The sequence below is a fragment of the Temnothorax americanus genome, unplaced genomic scaffold (genome assembly GCF_048541705.1).
Source record: "Temnothorax americanus isolate GAGA-0224 unplaced genomic scaffold, ASM4854170v1 Scaffold1, whole genome shotgun sequence".
Lineage (NCBI taxonomy): Eukaryota > Metazoa > Arthropoda > Insecta > Hymenoptera > Formicidae > Temnothorax > Temnothorax americanus.
The window spans coordinates 1,584,254-1,603,790 of NW_027509230.1; the positions used below are offsets into that span (position 1 = coordinate 1,584,254).

At 36.9% G+C, this 19,537-nt stretch overlaps 1 protein-coding gene across 3 annotated transcripts; it reads right to left on the reverse strand.

Annotated features, from left to right (window-relative positions):
* Positions 1-1,042: 1,042 nt before the first annotated feature.
* On the reverse strand, positions 1,043-19,205 carry LOC143898034 (43 kDa receptor-associated protein of the synapse homolog). Of its 3 annotated transcripts, none has more exons than XM_077407078.1 (10): positions 16,153-19,204; positions 10,671-10,890; positions 6,860-7,011; positions 6,036-6,182; positions 5,543-5,702; positions 4,892-5,092; positions 4,450-4,548; positions 2,902-3,093; positions 1,587-1,786; positions 1,043-1,409 (listed from the first exon to the last, which is right to left on the reverse strand). In XM_077407078.1, the coding sequence occupies exons 1-10, from the start codon at positions 16,188-16,190 to the stop codon at positions 1,202-1,204; spliced, it is 1,617 nt and encodes a 538-aa protein (XP_077263204.1). In that variant the 5' UTR covers positions 16,191-19,204; the 3' UTR covers positions 1,043-1,201. The 3 variants fall into 3 exon arrangements, 2 of the variants coding, with proteins under 2 accessions (XP_077263204.1, XP_077263194.1); XM_077407068.1 differs by having other exon boundaries at positions 2,902-3,108; XR_013257088.1 differs by having other exon boundaries at positions 1,213-1,409; positions 1,487-1,786; positions 2,902-3,108; positions 16,153-19,205.
* Positions 19,206-19,537: the final 332 nt, after the last annotated feature.

Sequence of the window (19,537 nt, forward strand, 5' to 3'; positions counted from 1 at the left end):
ATAAAATTAAAAAAAAATATATATATATAATATATATATACAATATATATACGTACAAAATATTAAATATTATATAGTCAGAAGCTATGGGAATTATTGGGATTATTTATATAAAAATTTCATTTTGCGTTATATCATTTTTTTTATTAAATATTTAATTGCAAGATTAATTAGAAAATTAAAGTTTGTGCAGCAATTAATTTGACATTGATTTAATATTTGGATATATTTATATCTTACAGATCCATACTGTGTAATTCCGCTGCTGCGCATCATAGTGTGGTGAGTGTTTAATTATTTCTTATTTTAATTTTGAAATAATGGATTTATAACAATTGTATTAAAAATTGTACAATATTAATATATTTTATATGTATGTGTGTATACGATATTAACACACAAATATAAAACATATAATATATGATATATTATTTTAAAATCATAGAGAACTAAAAAGTTTTTTCTTGACGATTATTAGTATGTAAAAATTTAAATTTGCAATGATATCAGCAGTTGTGTATTGGCTATGCTTGTAAAATTTTCGATATTTGATTGCATCGTTTATTCCTATAATTGTTTTGTCGTATATAAGAAATTTGTAATATCTTTATTATAAATCCATTGTATGTGTGTATCTCAGCTTAAAAAGACAGATTGCCGTCATTATTTAATATGAAGATTAAGGATACTTAGAATTAGAATATGTATATGTATTATCCGATTCGATTTATTGTGCATATAAGAATGCATACGAAGCTATATGTTCACAGACTTTAAAAGATTACTTAAAAAATTGCGAAAGATGGCCATTTGCAGGTCAAAGGTTTTTAAAACGTGAGCCGTGATTAAAACAAATTCTTATATCTGCGGTACAAGTCAATAGCTGGAAAGAGCGATTTTATGCTGTTTTACGTTTCTATAAGTATGAGAAAAAATGGCTTTATTATATAAATATAAAATAGACCGAGGAAATGTTTAGTTGCTTTGATAAAATCGTATAGATTTGTTGGGAAAGAGGGGAAGTAATATTCAACAGTCTGGATCGAGGGGCGTGCACTTTTTATTGCCATTAAATCTTTTTGTATCGTACTACTTTCCTTTGGTTTTCTTATCTTCCACATTATGATTCCTTAAAATTATCTAATCGCATGCGGATACCGACGCGTTAAAATAAACGTAATTCGTCGCGTGTTTTTTGTTTTTAAACGCTACTCGTCGCATGACAATCCTCAAGTGTTGCTAGGCTGCTGGCCCTCAATGACGCCAGGCTCAAGGAACTATGATTTAGAGTATTCATGCCATGAGGATCTTCGCAATGCAGGTACAGCCGTGAACTGACAGACTTGTGGCAATCGGGGCATAAACGTTTCTTCTTCTTGTCGCGTCTTTTCAAGATGTCGTATGCGCATCTGCCAAATGTATGTTGCACGAGAAAATAAGGAGAAATATTCTTTTGAAAGACTTGGCAATTAGAATTTTACTCAACATTATTATTGTACTTGATTCCAACGTTATACTTGATTCTTGCTTTAGCTCATCTGTTTCTTAACAGAAAAGTAGTCTTGAAGTTTTTCCGCGTGTCTTACCGAGCGTGTAATATGTGAGAGCAAGGTAATGCTTCCAGGGAATCAGCTTCCAGACCGAAAGGTTCATTGCAGCTTCCGCATCGTAACTCCAAATCTTCCTCCATCGCAATCGCCAATCTCTCATAATGTCCCTTTTGCTCCTCGTCTCCCAGAGACCCGTAAATTTTCGATAATCTGGACCTTACTGTTCGCACCAGAAGCTGTAAGCAATCGGATTCTCATAATTTTAGTTTGAACTTTTCTCGCAGAGAATCATGTGGGTTTGTAAATTATATCGAGTGATATTACAGTGACATTAGAATGTTATTAGAGATACCTCTGTCTCTTTTCTTTTCTCTTTTTCTCAGCAAGAATTTTAAGTTTCATTAATATTCTTCGGTTAATAACCCTTGGTTCGTTGTATGCAGAAAAGATACGATACGGTAATAAAGTTATAAATATCCTACCGTTTTAATTCGCGGACTAACAATAATCTTTATTGAGCTCTGTTGGGCAGCACCGACGAAGCTGCACATTTTACGTTATTGGTTGCGTGTGCGCGTATATACAGCGTCAAAATGGAGAAGCGGCTCCATTGATTCGTAGACACGAATAGCGGGAGGATTCGGTGCGCGTGGTGTGTGAGTGTGGTAATATATGCATGGGAATACTTGTGCGACGTACCAGCGGCGTTGTAGTGTCGATAGCTCTCTCGGCATTTCATTGGAACTCACGATAGTCTTTAGATGTGTGTGGATAAACAATGCATGCAACGCATCTTTAGCCTCGGACGAAACTTTTTCTATTACTCTGTGATGCTTTTGTATTTAAAATTTATCAATTATAAATTCCATTGTAAATAATCTATACAATCTCAGCGGTAAATATCTACAATCTTATCTCTAAATAATATAATCTATAAATTTATTTTGATGTTAGAATCACCTTCGATCGTAATGTCACAAAATTTGTAAGATACGGGATATGAAATGTTGTTTATTTGAGTAAAATCTCGAGGCAAGAGTTAACTAGGTATGTCTCACGTTATATCTAAACTAATTTCTGAAATCAATAGAATTAACTTTCCCTTCATATATTCGATTCGTTGCAAAGCAGCAAAACTTCACTGCATTTGTTTTGAGCTGCATTGATCCTCAAAGACTAAAGAAAAGGAGAAAAATTCCGAAGTTCTCACGTCTGGCAGAAGGAAGGAAATTGATTTCACAGTATATCGCCAATGCTCTCTGGCTCTCTCTCTCTCTCTCTCCCTCTCTGTTTCTGTGAAAATGGAATGAACGACATGCATCGCAATCCGTGATCTGTATTGGCAGTTTACCTTGGCGCCAACCGACCCCGCCACTTCCAGAAGCCTAGTATTGAACTCGAGGGGTCTGCAATTGCATATCTTGTGCTGGAGCCTGAGAGCTTCCAGGCATCTCGCCGCGCCGTCCATCGCTTCCATCTGGCATAGTCGATCGCCAGTCGCGGCCGCCGAGCCCATCGCGCTCTCATACTGTCGGAACGCTTTCTGCAAAACGTCCATCTTTATCTCACCGATGTTATCGTTCTGACAAGCTGGCCGGCGTACGCGATGCGTGAACTAAAGGCTAATTGTATATGCATCGCGATCGCCAACTAAAAGACAGATTAAATTCAACAGGCAGCTTCTATCGCTCAAAAGCGCAATCATATCCGACATTCGAGCAAGCAGCAAATGAAACAAAAATCGCTATCAGTATTCGTATAATGATATATATTATTTTACTATATAGGTAAATATTATATGACTTTATTTGTTCGAATATAGAGAGAGGTTTAACACATATATGATTTAATACGTCATGATAACGTAGTAATTTAATAAATTACATGACATTTGATAAATTACTAAAGTGATCAGATATTGTCCAGTTTTTCGGGATCTGTTTGTAATTTTAGCTAAAGTTTATAATCAAACACATATTGCATTGAATGCATATAATCTCAGAATTACAGATTGTTTCTCTGGCTTATAATTTTCATGTATTTCTGTTGTTAGGTACTATTGTTATATAATAATATTAATCGTTATATAACATAAACCCCCAGTTTACGTTGAATCTGGTAAATGTAAGTTATAAATTAAATTTACCTAGTTAATTTATACCTATTTGTCTAAATAGAAATACACATGTAAATATAAATAACGAACGCGTAAAATATCAAAAATATGATAACTTTATATTATTTATATTATTTATATTTTTTTTTAGAATCTGCGCAATTTAATAATCATACAAATATCACGCTTTCGATATTCTATCTTCCTTTAACATGGATGTTTCATCAAATTTTTGTCATTTACTCTTCAACAACACTCAAAGGGTTTTATAGCAACAAAAGCAAAACGAAAGCGGTATGCGTTGCAAGCGTGATACAATCGCTTTTGTAACATGCGTGACATGCAAAGGAACGCTTCGGTTATGGCGTTTTTTTTTTTATCACCGATGACAGTACCGCAACAATGTTGGAACGAACAATGAGGCTGTGAATGATTCTGATAGCATCGTAGCACTTGACGTGAATGCTGATAAAAAAAATCTATCTGTAGAAACGTTTTTGATGCAATATGCAAATAAATATATTGACGTTATTTCCTATTGTGTGATAACAGCCTTTACATATGAATGTTTGAAAAAAGGAAAGATCTTTATCCTCAAATGTCATTTATTATTGCGCTTTTCGAGTAAACTTTATGCATGAGACTCGCGTAAAACATCTATTTGTAATTAATATGAGTAAAAGAGAATGAGGTAGGAAAATTACCCGCGATATTATTGTTAGAAGATTCAATGTGAAAAGCTAAGAGAAAGGGCACACCGATAACTTAGTGTGAATTACTCACATTTATATCTGACTTTTTTCTATAAATGTCTCCCATAATACGGATGCTTCGAGCGTAACTGGCTTGGTCGCCAGAAACTAGTGACAGTCGCGTTGCCTCCTGTGCATAATGCATAAACGAAATTGATATCATCGTTAAATAATATTATTATGGTCTCGATTAATCAATATACAATATACAATCTTCCCTATATAAAACATTCTCGATAAATTACGCGACGCTTCTTCGAAATATTTATGTTTTTGACAAAACATGAATATATCGCGTGATGGAGGAAAAAGAATTGTGAGATTGAAAATTAAAGTTGGTGGAAAAATTCGCGTTATCGTTTTGATTTTAAACCGTTTAACGGTTATACAATTTTACGCTGATTTCTATCTTTGACGTAAATTTCTTTTCTCTCTTTTTCTCTTTTCTGAGAAATTTCAAGTTGAAACTTTACCGAGCAGTAATCATGAGCGTCGCCTAGCTCGCCCTTTTTCCTAAGCGCCGCGGCCATTTGTAATAACGCCGCTCTGTGATGACGCGAATTCAGATCTCCCAGCTGTAAACTTCTGGAAAGATCGTAAGCTCTTGCCGCGTATCTCGCGCTCTTGTCCGCGTCTTGTAATCTGCAGAAGAGTTCCGACAAACCGACGTACACCTGGAAAAGGAATCCCACGTAATCAGAGTAGGTCAATATCATGGGCGAACGTACTAAGAGATTATCAACGAAGGAAAATTTCTACATGAGCCTTAGCTCGAGTACATGTCTTGTATGAAAGAAAGAAAAGAAAATATTACCAAAACATCTTTTGATTGCGACCTAATCTTCTTCCTTCATTAGATTAGATGTTGATGTTATAAAAATAAAATTTCCGAAACAAGGAATAAAAATACTTGATCGAAAATAAAGATGAAGCTAATCGACTGATCGAGAAATGAAATAAAGATTAGGCGATACGAAAAATAAATTCAGCTTATCTCGCAAGTCACAACTGCTGCTTTTCTAATCGTTCCTGCGCCGTCCATTAATTAACAAACATCGTAACAACAATGCGCGCTTACATACTCGTGCGAAAGAGGTAACTAGCAAACAAAGGGATCTAATTACCTGCAGTTCTAAGGAGGGATCTTGAATGGAGTGGGCGATTTTGTGGGCTCTTTGAAACGCTTCCAAGGCTTTACAGAATCCTGCTAGCTCTAAGTGGACTCTGCCTACGGTTAAGTGAACTAATCCAGCAGTCGCGCACTGATCGCACTCGTTATACAAGCTGCGAGAATGCAAAATTATAGATATTAGCATACATACACATGTAGATAGTCAGTAAAAATCATTGCTTGGACAATTGACGTCATATTCGCCTATTGATTACGAACGGTCTCGATTATCTCTCTCCTCAAAAAATTATCACCACTAAGATCATAATCAGAGGTACATTAGATACATTTCGACCTACTTCGACGCTCTATCAACAACTATTAACCGTGTATTACAATAGAGAAATACAGATATACCGCGTACGTTACGCATCTAATTTAGATTTCTCGAAAGTTGACATTACATTATTTACATAGGTCGTATAACGAATGAAAGAGGCTCAAACCTGTGCCGAGCGTAATCTAACGCTCTATCCAGGGCGCCCAATCTCTCGTGAGCCCTGGCCAAGTTCAAATACGCTTCTGCCCGCATGTTTGGCGAATCCAACTCCTCCGAAATGCATAATTGCTTATTACCAAATTCAATGCTGTCTCTAAAAGGAGAAAAATTGCACGATGGAAGAATCGTAGTATTAAAATATTGGAAAGGGCAACACTTTCGTAAGGAGGAAAGAAGAGTAAAACAGTCATAAAACTGAAAAACTCAACTTTAATCTTTAAATGGAATGTTGGACATTTTTAATATATTAATTTTTAATAATAAGATATATCGTAATATATTTATATATAATATTTTTCATATGAAAATTAATATCCGGTTTGATTTGTTTACTCCCTTTCTCCAGATTATTTTTAATAATATGGATAACCATAGACGCGTATTCACGTATATAATAAACTGAGCATTCCCATTGGAGAGCTTCCTACAAGAATTGAAGAACAGAAGATACGCTTGCAGGAAGCTTGCAGAGACGATTTCCTTTTCCAATAGATCCTAACCTAAATGTTAGAAAAGGAAATCGTCTCTGTGCAAGCCACTGATCTCTATTATATAACATTGGATGGTGTGTTCAAAGGAATTTTTGTGCTCTTATATATAGCTAGATCAGTGCTGCAAGCATATCGTCTGTCCTTCAGATCTTGCCGGAAGATCTCCAATGGGAATGCTTAGTTTATTATATACGTCTATGCGGATTTTTCACTTTGTGTATGTGAAAATAGCGCAAGCAAAGGTGACAAATAGAACTGGAATACTAATACTATGATCTACCTGTATTTGCCCCAATCCATGTACGCCTGATACAAGTAACCGAGAAGAGCAAACTTATCTTCGCGGTGTCTGATGCTCTTCAAGGCGCCCCTCCATTTTCTAACCGCGGCTTGTTGTTTATGAGCCCGGTACAATTTCAATCCTTGCTCCACCTGAGTCACAATATAATGGAATTTCAGCACCTCACGTAGTCCTCTATTTGCTGCACGTGCTGATTTATTTATCGCGAAATCCCTCGCAAAGGACGTTATAAAGAACGAGCTCGGACATCGCGCGGGAGAGAAAATAAAATTTTATTAATCATTTATCGCCTTTTTAAATCACTCATCTATGAAATTCACATCGCGCGATTTAACACCTTATCTCGATAAATCCTTGAATTTCTGCCGATCGCACACGTCCTTGTACACCTGGACTATTTATCGAATATCCCAGCACATTTCTCTCTCCAGTTTCCTCATATCAACTATAGTCAGACCCGCACGCCCAATGAGACCTTGAGATCGATGCTCATGAAATTGACATTGAGTTAATAACGGCCCTCTTAAGCGGAGATGCAATGTTCAAGAGCGTATATAAGCAAGTCAAAGAGGAAATTGCACACACTATTAATACAGGCAATATTAATAGATAATAATTATAAAACAATGATTATAAAGCTCGTTGTTTTATGGCTTACAACTTACAATGTAATTTTATGAAGCACGACGCGTAGTTGTATATAATTCTCTCTATATATTATATAATTCGTACATAATATTTCTCTCTCTCTCTCTCTCTCTCTCTCTCTCTCTCTCTCTCTCTCTCTCTCTCTCTCTCCGGACGAAATATAAAAAGATTTACATTTTCTCTTTACAAAAGAAGCGTTGTACAGCGCATGTAAAAATAAGCGTAGCTTAATTAGTAAAAAGAAATAATTGAGCTAAAAAGATTTATTATTGATAAAAAAATATTTACATACCTTATTTTTTTACTTGGTTGTTACCGTTTTTTTTCTAAGCACTTTTTATATTGAGGCATAAACTTTTTTATGCCCTCTGCATAGAAATTCGCCGCCTGGGAGTTCGGCGTCGTTATACTTTCAACTACTTCTATCTCTCCTCGCGAACCGTTGAAACTTGAGCTACTTTTTCAGCTGGAAGAAAATGTGAAAATCACTTGGTGCGGTATATACGGAAGATGCTCGAAAATTCCTCATTTAAATTGCCAAATATTTTGCACAACGCGAGTTACGGTGCGTTCACGTATACTGTCGTGGAAGAGAACAATTCCTGATGTCGTTTTCTTTCATTTCAAGAAGTGAGGTTTGGTTCTCAACGATTCGAGGAGAGCGAGGAAAAAGCAGCGATGTTGAACTTGTTGAACTCCCAGACGGTGGATTCTATACAAAAGGCATAAAAAAGCTGCGCTAATATAAAAAGCGTTTAGAAAAAAACAGTAGATGTGTAGATACTTTTTATCAATAAAATCTTTTTATTTAATTTGATTTTTTAATGACTGACCAACTTTTACTTTTGAAAAATGACTTATATAATAAATGAGATGGTACTTCGTGAACTTCCCCTATATGTTTTTCTTAATTTTTTGAAAATTTTTTTGGAAAAATTGTTTTTTTAATTACTATTTAATTTTATTGCTTAATTACTATTACAGTATTATGTAAAAATAAATTAATCCGTTAACGTTAAAAGCGAAAATATATTGTACATATATGTAACTAGGACACAGAGAGTAATATAGCATTGCATTTTAAATTAAGTTTACTCAACGTGCCATCTAGTGAATAAACTCATGTTTTGGTAACACCGTTCAATTATACGTTTTGTAAAACGGGGTTCAGGTAATAGAGCTTCTCTATCCAGGAAGAAGAAGTCACGATAGGTGTTATGGTCTTTATCACGCAGCAATAGCTCTCGCGTAGATAATACGAGCAAAGGTAGAAGGCCGTATCGATTTAACCATGAACTTTGTCCCTGGCAGATTAAACCCTACGATAAAATATAAATAGCTTCTCGTAAGGCACATAAAAATGTATCTCGTGCGTGTGCATGACCGAGGGATGTAATTCCTGATGTTCATTAAAATTATACATATATTGTATATAACGGAGCAAAGATTTAGTGATACGCGAACCTGTTTATTTGTTATAATTTCGACAATTTTGCCAAACTTTGAGAAATGTGATCTGAGGAACAAAGTAGTAATAGTACTAATTGTATGTAAGCAGCGGTATTAGTGGCCAGTATTCAGAAAAATCAAATAGATTGCATGCAAGGTTGCATGAATAAATCTTAATGCTTATAATTATCAACATAATACAACAAAGAAATAGAATTTATCTTTAAACAATTATCTTTGAGACAATTTTTTTTCTGTTTCTCTCTCTTTCTTTCTCTACGTTAAAATATTAATAATTCATTAAAGTTGTAGCGATCAAGTTTATTAAAATTGTAGCATGTGTAACAAAACGTTAAATTTTTGCAGTTACTTTGCATAGAAAATAAAAAAAGGGAAACCATGAATTTTTTGATGATAATTTTTTAACGATAAATGTGACTTAACAATATATGATATTTATACTTTTCCATAATCTTACAATTCGATTGAGTTATCGGATAGCTTTGATGAAAACGTAAACGCAAATTACGCCTGTTACTACATGAAGCAGGCATCGTGAATAAGCTGTCAGACGCGGGACACGAAATCATAAGTTTCTCTGGGTGAAACGCATCAAGAACGGTAAACACAGTACGACCGGTACTTCGGTTTTAGTGGTTACGAAAGGATAGCGTGTGACCGCAGCTACGGCATGCACATCGTGAACTTGACAGTGACCGATAAAGCATACTCGTCCGCGAAATATGCGCTTCGTTATGTAGCCGTCATGCCCCGTCGTTTGCTTGAGAGGGTCCTCGGATACTGTTACGGATACCCATTTGACATATTATACTCCCCAATCGCTTTGACACATTAGACGAGTTCAGTGGTTAATGGTCAAGTAATAGTTTAAAGAATCAATTATAATTGAATTAATTTGTAAGATCATTAATAATTCGGTAAGTGTTATCGTGGCGTGTAGCCAATTCCGCTTCTAAGCGCGTTTGTCTAAAATTATAATCGCCCCTCGCGTTTCAAAATAAAACACTTGGCACACATTTCGAAGTAAGAGCTTTATTAATAAATTGATACTTGAAATGAAACGTGCATTAAAACGTGACAAATAATGGCGACATTATATCCAGATGTGATATTTATGTGTAATAAAATCCGATAAATATTACTTTGGTTAATAGGAAGTTTATGTTTATTAAATTTGTATATATTTATCTTTATAACTTTTTATATATTTATGAAATGATTGGTTAACGCGTTTCGAGCCCGACTAATTTTACGTAATTTGTCCTTTACATCGCGTGCATGGATCATCGATGACTCAGTATGCGTTTATTTTATAGTTAAAAAAATTGTGTTTCATAATAATTACCAAACTAAAAAAATTGTCATAAAAAAATTTAATGTACAAAATGCAATGCAAAACAAAAATATTTTTATTAGACATTTATTTAATATTAATATATTTAATACGAAAGTACTTATGAATAATAAAAAAGCCAAAATCAAATGGTCTGAACGGAATGTCCAGTGAGGATCATCGGTGATCCACGTGGCATGAAACGTGTTAATATATTACTAATTTAATGTATTTAACCTAATTTTTTTTCAAGATCATTTGTCTGCTAAATCTAACGTTTATTTCCACTTGTCCCATGAGAATTAAGAAGAATGGATACGCATTATGTGAGATACTTACCCTCCTTCGTGCTAATTGTTGATCGAGTCGTTTTCTGCAGCTTATAAGACATTCCCAAATACCAGCGCTCGACCTGCCATTTTGGTAATGACCATTATTACCGTTGCCATTTTGATGCCGGTAATCCTCTTCGGTGAACTCGCAGACGTCGAGTGGGTGTCTCGATCCATCAGGGCTACCCAGCAGCGCGGTCGCAGAGAGTTGATGACTCGCCGATCCGCTGTAAATTTTCCAAACGTTCAATGATACGTACCATGGAATGGATATTGCATATCGCAAATATTAACTCTTTAGATAAATGATACAATTATCGATTACTTTATACTTTAACCACTTAATGTCCGTTATGAATTTAATATTCCGTTGTTTTTCAAACCATCCAAATATTTTTTGCTATAAAATTCTCAAAAGTATCATTTGTTTGACAAATGTATCGTGAAATTATTAAAAAGTATTATTATCAAATATCACGTTATATTATCGGAAAATCTGCTTAGGCCACGATCACTATCGCTGACTGTTTAAAGATAGCAAAGGTCGGCTCAAAAGAGAGCAGCCGTGGAATTCCATACTCTCCGTAAAATCCGATGAAAGGAATTTAAAGAAGACGTAACCGAGCGCTCTGTGATATTTTCACAACATCGATCGTTTAAGTTCTGTTAGGAATTCTGAAATTGTTTTCTCGCGCTTGGGTGATTTTTACTTGCGATATAATAAAGTAGAACTGTGTTCTCTTCTCGACAATTGCGTAAATCGACGACACATAAAATTTATACACAGTAAATTAGTATGTATAAAAATATTTCATAAGAATAAATTACAAGAACATTTAAATACATATTATCGCGATAGGAAGAAACTATACATGTATTTTAATTTGATACGCCTACAATTATTTCTTTTTAGGATCATGTATTTCGTTAGAAATTTCTTGCAAAAATATTCTCTCTACTCGTATGTACATTGTATACGTACCTATATACCCATACATAACCTTATTATATAGACGTGTCATTACATTATTAATTATTATGGTTCACTTGCAATAAAAAATTTAAATGTTGACGCTCAATTAAGAAATAATACGATTTACATCGTACGTTTTGTACGATAATATATGTACGAACATTACCATAAAAATTTTCTATTAATTTTCTATTTATACGTTACAATTAGCGATTCGTAAAATGTTTGAAAATATATAATTGAACTATCATTTTTTTTATGTAAAGCTTCTTTCCACTTTAGTCAATAACGTGCGAGTGCGTGTCAAATGTCTGCGTTAGATGATGAATGTGGGCAACTGACCTCCTATAGGTTACATGCGCAGACTCTTAATTTATTTCTAGGACGAACGGAAGGAGCACGTAGAGATAAACCGCTTTTGGCTGTCGTCCCAGAGGTTGAGTTTGCAAACTGCGCGTTAGGGAAGTTACAAGGTACACAGGGTATCCCATATGTAGCTACTGCATTGCTTTTCATTTATGAATTTCTGGATCAATTCTCAGTCGCACAAACGAATTTCTCTCTCTCTCTGAAAATTTCATTTTATTCTGCAACTCAGTTTTTAAAGCGAGCTCTATTATATTTCGGGCATTAATTGTCTTAATATATCTAAAATGTTGAATCGAAGCACGTTATAATTCGCATAAAATTAAATAAAAGGTACGGTATAATTACCATCTCTGCGCAATTGAGTTTTTCAAAAGGCCAATCACGTTTAATTGCTTTGTACAACTCCATCAGAGACTACCATCTTTTTATCTTTTCGTGAAAAAAAGAAAAACGACTCCATATTGATCGAACCGTCTCTAGGTGAAAGGTAATAGCGAGATATGTCTGGGACACCCTGTGTAAAATCACGGTTCTTACTTATTCTACCGCAATGCGACCATTGCACATTTGCTCTATATCCCACAAAACAAAACTGAAATTTATTTGTATCCTTTTTCTTTCAATTCTGTGCCGATGCACAGCGAAACTTTTCACTAGAATATACTGAATATATACTCGCCCAAAATTACAGTTATCAACTACATTTTCTTCTTTCGTTTCTTTTATGTATTAGGATAACAAATGATATTTTTTACGTTTTTTAGTTTCACGTTGTATATATTTACGTATATTTGAACGTTAATGGAAATATTAATCAACGCACTATTGTTTCCTCCCGGATATCTCATTCACAGTCCCATATATTCAAAGGGTTTTTATAAGTAACTATTTCTAATCTTATTTCGTATTAATAATTTATTTATTAAGTGTATGAAAGTAGATCTCGTGTTTTTTTTTCATATTATTTTTAAAGTATCATTAATTTTTATAATTGTCAACACTTTCCCCAAAACTTTTTAAATTAAAACAAATATTATGCTACATTTAGTGCATTAAGGAAATCGCTAAATAACGACTGTATAATAGTATATATTATCGGAAAATATTGCTAAGGAGTATTAATTAGTGATCATGTGACGTGAAAACTAATTAAAACAAAAGAGAACTATCTTGTGTCTAACGCTCGATAGCACAACCCCGTGAAAATCACGTCTCCCGTCGCAAATTACTTTCCACTCCTGCTAAAGTTCTTCCCAAAACAGTCGCGTGCCTGTGCGCGCGCGCATACCCGCTCGTTTGTGCCCTCGGTGTGTATGTGTGTATATACAAGCCCGTATCGTGTAAAGCGAAGAGTATACGACACTCTATCGCTTTCCCACTACGTTCGCTTAGGTGGGCGAGGCACCTGCGACCTCTTTTGCTGACCCATTTATACTCGCGAGCTACGAGATACGGTACGGCGTTGCGTTGCGATTCTAAGTGGAAAATCGAACCATCCCCCGGTTCTTCCACGCGTCGAGGTCGATCAACGAAATACAAGGCACCTGCCTCTGCCCCTGTCGTCCCCCATCGCCTTCCACTTCCCTTAAGCATCCTGTCCGTACTTGATCTCGCAATGACTTTGTGCGAAACTCGTTTGAAGTCAACGACACTTTTTTAAATAGCGTGAAAAATGTTTGCATAATTAACGTATCCGATTATAATCATAGGATTTCTGATTCACAATAGTTCTATTTCTGTATAATAAAATTTATTCTTGCAACGCGTTCTGCTTGTCACAAAGGTTATCCAAATAAAAAATCCGAAAAAGTATTTAAAAAATAGGGTAAATTAAGATTTTTTTTTTACGATATTACTTTTGTGTGTGTTATTATTACTTTTTCAATATAATAGCTATTAGCAACGATTTTTTTTACGTAATTTCCCATTTGCTCTTTTAGTGATTTCTCTAAATATCAAATATGATTTTTTATTATTATACAAGAAAGCAATTTTCACACACACACACACACACACACACACACGCATAATTACTCTTTTATTATATTAATTAGCAAAATGAAGAGCGACCTATTTCGTTGGACCTTGATAGATCATTTCTGCCTTATTGAAACTTGTTTTTATACATTTTTGCATCGATTTATAATGTTACAAAGCACAGTATTTTATATTAAGTTAAGGACGTTTTAAAAGGCTATATATTGAAACACACTTTAGTTACAATAAATATATGCTGCTTTTCGTTACATTTGCTTATCTAATATATGTTTAAAAAATGTAATTACATGTCATAATTTTAGTATTATATAAAAGATTATTTTTTATCAAAATAAGAAGCTTCCTTCGCCAGTAAATAAATACAAAACAAAAAGTCGTGTTTGTTCGACCCGACTGGCCAAATAATAAATATATTCAAAATTCACAACGTTTCAACCGCATTTTCGGTCCTTCTCAAGTGATTCAGCTATGCATCTTCAAAAACCGCGTACAAAATATCGATTACGTCGCTGACATCGTGCCCTAACCACATCATGCACACGTAAAGCTAAAAAAGTGAAATAAACTCACGATAGTCAAAAAGATAAAAACGTTTAGAAGTCATAAAATAAAAAGTAAGAATACAATTGAATTGTTGAGTTAAAAATAGTTAAGTTATAAATAGTTAAGTTATAAATAATGTACAAAGTAAAATGTAAGGCTTACATATTCTGTGCGTCAAAACGGAAAGTGAGAACGGTAGCGCAGAACGAAGAAACGTCGCAAGCCATAGCTGCGAACACATCCGTACCGCGTGACAGACGAAGTCATACTAAATGACCGATACAATAAATAGATGTGTTCACAGGTGGAAACGAGCAGAACAAACGTGTAAATTAAGTGACGCCAATCATTTATTATTTATTATTTTTTATACTTTGGATAATAATTTCTTTGTTAAAGCAAACGAAAATGATTTAAAAGATTTAAAAAATCTGGGTAGCTAATAAGATCACTCGGATCAAGATATTGTAATGTTAGTATATAAATAACGATGAATGTAAAGTCGAGCAGAGAGAATAAGTTAATGTTCAAAATTATCTTGATAACTCATAGATTGGCTGTTACAATCTGGAAAAAAGGGTGAAAAATTCAAGGAATTATAATCATATGTAATCCTGACAGGTCTTAACATTTTCCTATTTTTCTAATTTTTCTTTTAGATTTATAAACGCGAGAAACGCGTATTTTTTTATATTCTTTTTTCTTTCAGAAAGATGTAGTAACCGTTTATTTCATATTTCAAGCAAGCATGTATATTTGCTGTATGATTTTTAAACGTATATATGTGTACAAACGCATTCCAATATATATTTTACTTTTTTTTCTTTCAATAAAAGAATTGATGATTACTTTGATATGCTATATGTAGTAAATAATTCTTGTAGTAAAAATAGAAATTATAATAAAATATTTAGATAGAATATGTTTTTAATGTTTTTTATAATAATTAATTATTAATAAATAATTACATATGAATGACAAATCCAGATGTTGAATAGAATGCCATAAAACGATAATGTAATATACATATATATTGAATGAAGCATCTAATTTGCTTTCAATAATTTACAAATTATGCTTTGAAAACTTGTTACATACAAAAGTTGCATAATTTTAAGAGGGTTATTACATAGTATATACCTCTTTTTATAAGTAAAAGGATTGCAGAGATTTAAAAAAGTTAATTTTGTTTTTTATATAGAATATTATATTTTTTATGTCGCAATTAGAAAGTACGTTCAATTCTGAGTAAAAGTGTATTACCATTTATTGACTCGAAACTAATAAATAACGAGATAATCAAAATATATTTATGTATTTCAACATAAGTAATCTCAGCTTATTATTATTATTATTACAATTGTTCATTCTGTCTTAAAGTAAATGCTCGAACAATTGTCCGTTAACATTAATACAACGATATGAAAGTGAAAATTATATATAAATTTCTTATTATTACGTACATTTTTGCAATAATATTATTTTCTAACGAATAATCAATTTTTAATAATCAAATTGTATTAGATTATATGTAGCTATTTTCGTATTTTGAAATTTGTAATTGGAATTTGCTAATTTATTTCGTGCTGTAAGCAACAATACTTGCCCGAGGTAATCCCTGGACGAGATAGACTCCCATGACATGGCTGTATGTCTTTCTTAGTGCGGCTCCTTCTCTTTGTCCCGCGGTGCAGCTGTTTCTTCTCTCTTTCTCTTCTTCTCGGCGCTCTAATCTCACCTCTCGCCGCCAGCATTATCATGTCCGCTCATCCGCGTGAGATGGAGCATATCACTTTCTTGATTTGCGAAATGCACAACGCGTGATCACGCACGATGTAACGTGCGTCGACTTGAGACCCTAATCGTCAGCATTCAATCGACCCCGAAGACAGATGCTCGCTGTATGTAACAATTACTATCGAGTCTTATCTATCGCCCGACGAGCTCGAGGATTGAGCGAACAACGATCGAGATTTCGCGCGACTCGAAACACACGAGGGCTGCGCGTCCGCTTACATCGATCATTTTACAAATTTATTCGGCGTTTCTCATGTTTAAATAGCGCCGAAATATTCGTATCGGTAGCGAGCAACGGAATTAAGCGCCCGTCGAAAAATCTCTCGAGTTCGTTCGAGAACTTGACTTCAATAACTTATGCGGTGGATCGTGTAAGGGTATCTTGCTCCGAGAATGCGAAGTGACAACAATCGAGGGTCGATAGAAGATTTTAAGTTCTAGGACTTTCAGTTGGACGAGATTCGCAATAGTGGTACTCCCTCAATGATTTCTTGTCGAGGGACACGCTCGAAGGAAGCGAGGCTGAGCCGACAGTCGTTGAGGTAGATCGAGGATCGTCTGAGTTGGTTTCCTCACTCAGGGGATTTCTTTTGGACAGACTCGATGCGCTTACTTGCTAAACGTATATATAGGGATGCACATCTCGATCGAGAAAAATAATTTGCACGCCTGCGTGTCTTTGTACTTATATGCCTAATTGAGCACCGTGGACTCGCGCGAGTACTTGCGCGCATTGACGAAGAATAGAGAGTCCCGTATAAGTTTCTCTCTCTCTCCTTTTTTTCTTTCCGTTAACGTAATTGGCAAATGTTTCGTGGCAGTTTCTTCGATCGGCTGATCGATAAGGATTGTTTCAGGTATTCGACTTTCGTTACCACATGTAACGCATACGACCGCTCGAGTCTCACGGTACAAGTATTTAAGTATATCTCTTTCCTCTCGCTCTTCTTCCGTGTCCTCGTAGAACGCGTAACTGCCTCGTAGGAGCGAGTAACTTTTCTTCGTTTTTTCCCCGCTCGCGCTTCTCTTTTCGGTTGTACGATTTTTAATTTTCTCTAGGAGTTATTCCCTCTCTCGCGAGTATTATTTTTTTTCCGTGCGGTCGAATTATCGATATTTGATTATCGAGAATCGCGTAACGTGATATACTATGTAATTTGTCAACGTCGTTATATTTAGATCTCTATGAAAAGGTTTAACACACGTATAATATTTATATATTTATCTACGATGTATTTAAATAAATTTTTAACATGTATGTGTATACATGTATCTAATATAGATTCGTGCGGTGTTCCGCGTTTGTGTGCGTGTCTGTGAGTACCCGTATATACATGCGTGTATAATACGCACTTGTTTTTTTTATCGAACGCATTAATGTTTCACTGTACTAAGTATACAGTAATCGGTCGCCCCAAAATTATTCCGGCGTGTCGGACGGTGCTGAACGTGCGTTTAGCCTTAAATGCGCTTAAATGCGCTCTTCTCGCTGCTTCGAGATTAACGACAGGGATGGAAAGACTCCACACGATTGCGATATATCACTCACATTTTATAGTAATACGTCTACGTAAATCCGGGGCGTAGTAGTGACGATTAGTCGACGGGGAGAAGTCCCGGAACGATCGTTTTTCCTTCTTTCAAATCTTCTCCTCCTACTTTACAAAACTTTCCGACTATCTCAGTTTTGACGCGTGTTCAGCACCGAGAAGTTTAAGGGACGCGCTGTCCCCGAAACTAGGATCGCGTCGGCCCGCGGTGTCCCAGTTACCGTCGATGACCCCCGGCGCGCTTTTTCTCCCCCTCCGAAGCCACCCCTCTACCGTGGAGCGCTCTAACTTCGCGAGAGCTCGCGCAAGTGCTGGGATACGCGGATACCCGTTCGCGAAATTCCGGGCGGATCCATCGAGCGTTCTTCTAATTCCATTAACTATATCGCCGTTTCTTCCCTTTCGTTTCGGCGATTATCTCGAGAGATTTAACGCCATGTGTGTGCGAAGATCTCTTCGTCGCTACGTATCTTTCTATATATCGTTTACAACGGAGTATTCGCGCAGCAGCAGCAGCAGCAGCAGCAGCAGGGTGCGCGTGTCGTTTAGCCCTTGGAATCCTGTCGCGCGTCTCTCCCTCCCCGCGTTGTTCTCGAAGATACGCGCGTATCCGTCGCACGGGGATACAGCCGGAGTTTTTCGCGTGCGAGAGGGCGATTTAGATCGCGATTTTTAGATCGGGGACGACAGGAGTCCCCTCCGAGGTGGCCGCGGCGACACGTCCGACAGGCAGTCAACGTTCGTATCCGGCGCCCATCGCGCGCCGAGCGCTCGCGTACGTTCGTGTGCCAAGCAGCGGCGCGTAGTGACAATGGCAACGCGGCCGTTCTCGCTCGTTGACGATGAGACAGTAGCCGTGGTGGGCGCCCCGAGGCGTCTCCTCATGCCGTCGCCGATTGATTCCCCGTCCGTCTCGGTTTCAGGCCGCCGCGTTCCGGCCTTGTCCCCCTTCCGTCCTGTGCCACCGTCGTCCCCGTTCCCCTCGTTCGCCGTCCCCGGCACCACCGCTGCGCTCCGTCTTCGGCCGCCGCTCCGCCGCGCGCGCGGAAAACCGCCCCGCGGCCGCTCGTTATCGGCAACGAGGACAGCCGAGGCCGCGGAAGGTTACGGGCGCGCGATGCGGATCGAGAGAGGAGCCCCGCTGCGCGCTCGCGCACCCTCCTTTCTTCCACCCCTCGGTCTCTCTCTCTCTCTCTCTCTCTCTCTCTCTCTCTTTTTCTCTCTCCCTCGCTGGCACGCGTATGGGGTTGGTCCTCTCGCGGAAGTACGCCGCGCGGCACCCGCGAAAATCTACCGCCGGTGGCCGGAGCAGAACTGTCGCGCCCGAGCCGCAGCAGCCCGCAACATACGACCCAACCGATCCTACCCCCCACGAACCCCCGCCTCGGGCTTTCTCTCTCCTCACCCGTGTACCACCCCTGTTCAGCCGCCGTTCTCCACCCTTCACTCCGTCTCACTCTTTCCTCTCCCTCGCGCTCGCTACCTCTTTCTTTTTCTATCTCTCTCTCTTCTTCTATATTATCCGTTCCTCTCTCGGCGCCGCGCTGCTGCGCGTCCCGCAACCTTCGCCTCCATTCTTCTCTCCCGCGTTTCCAACCCTATTCCTCCCTCGTTTTCTCATCCGCCGCCGCGTCCTCTTGTCCT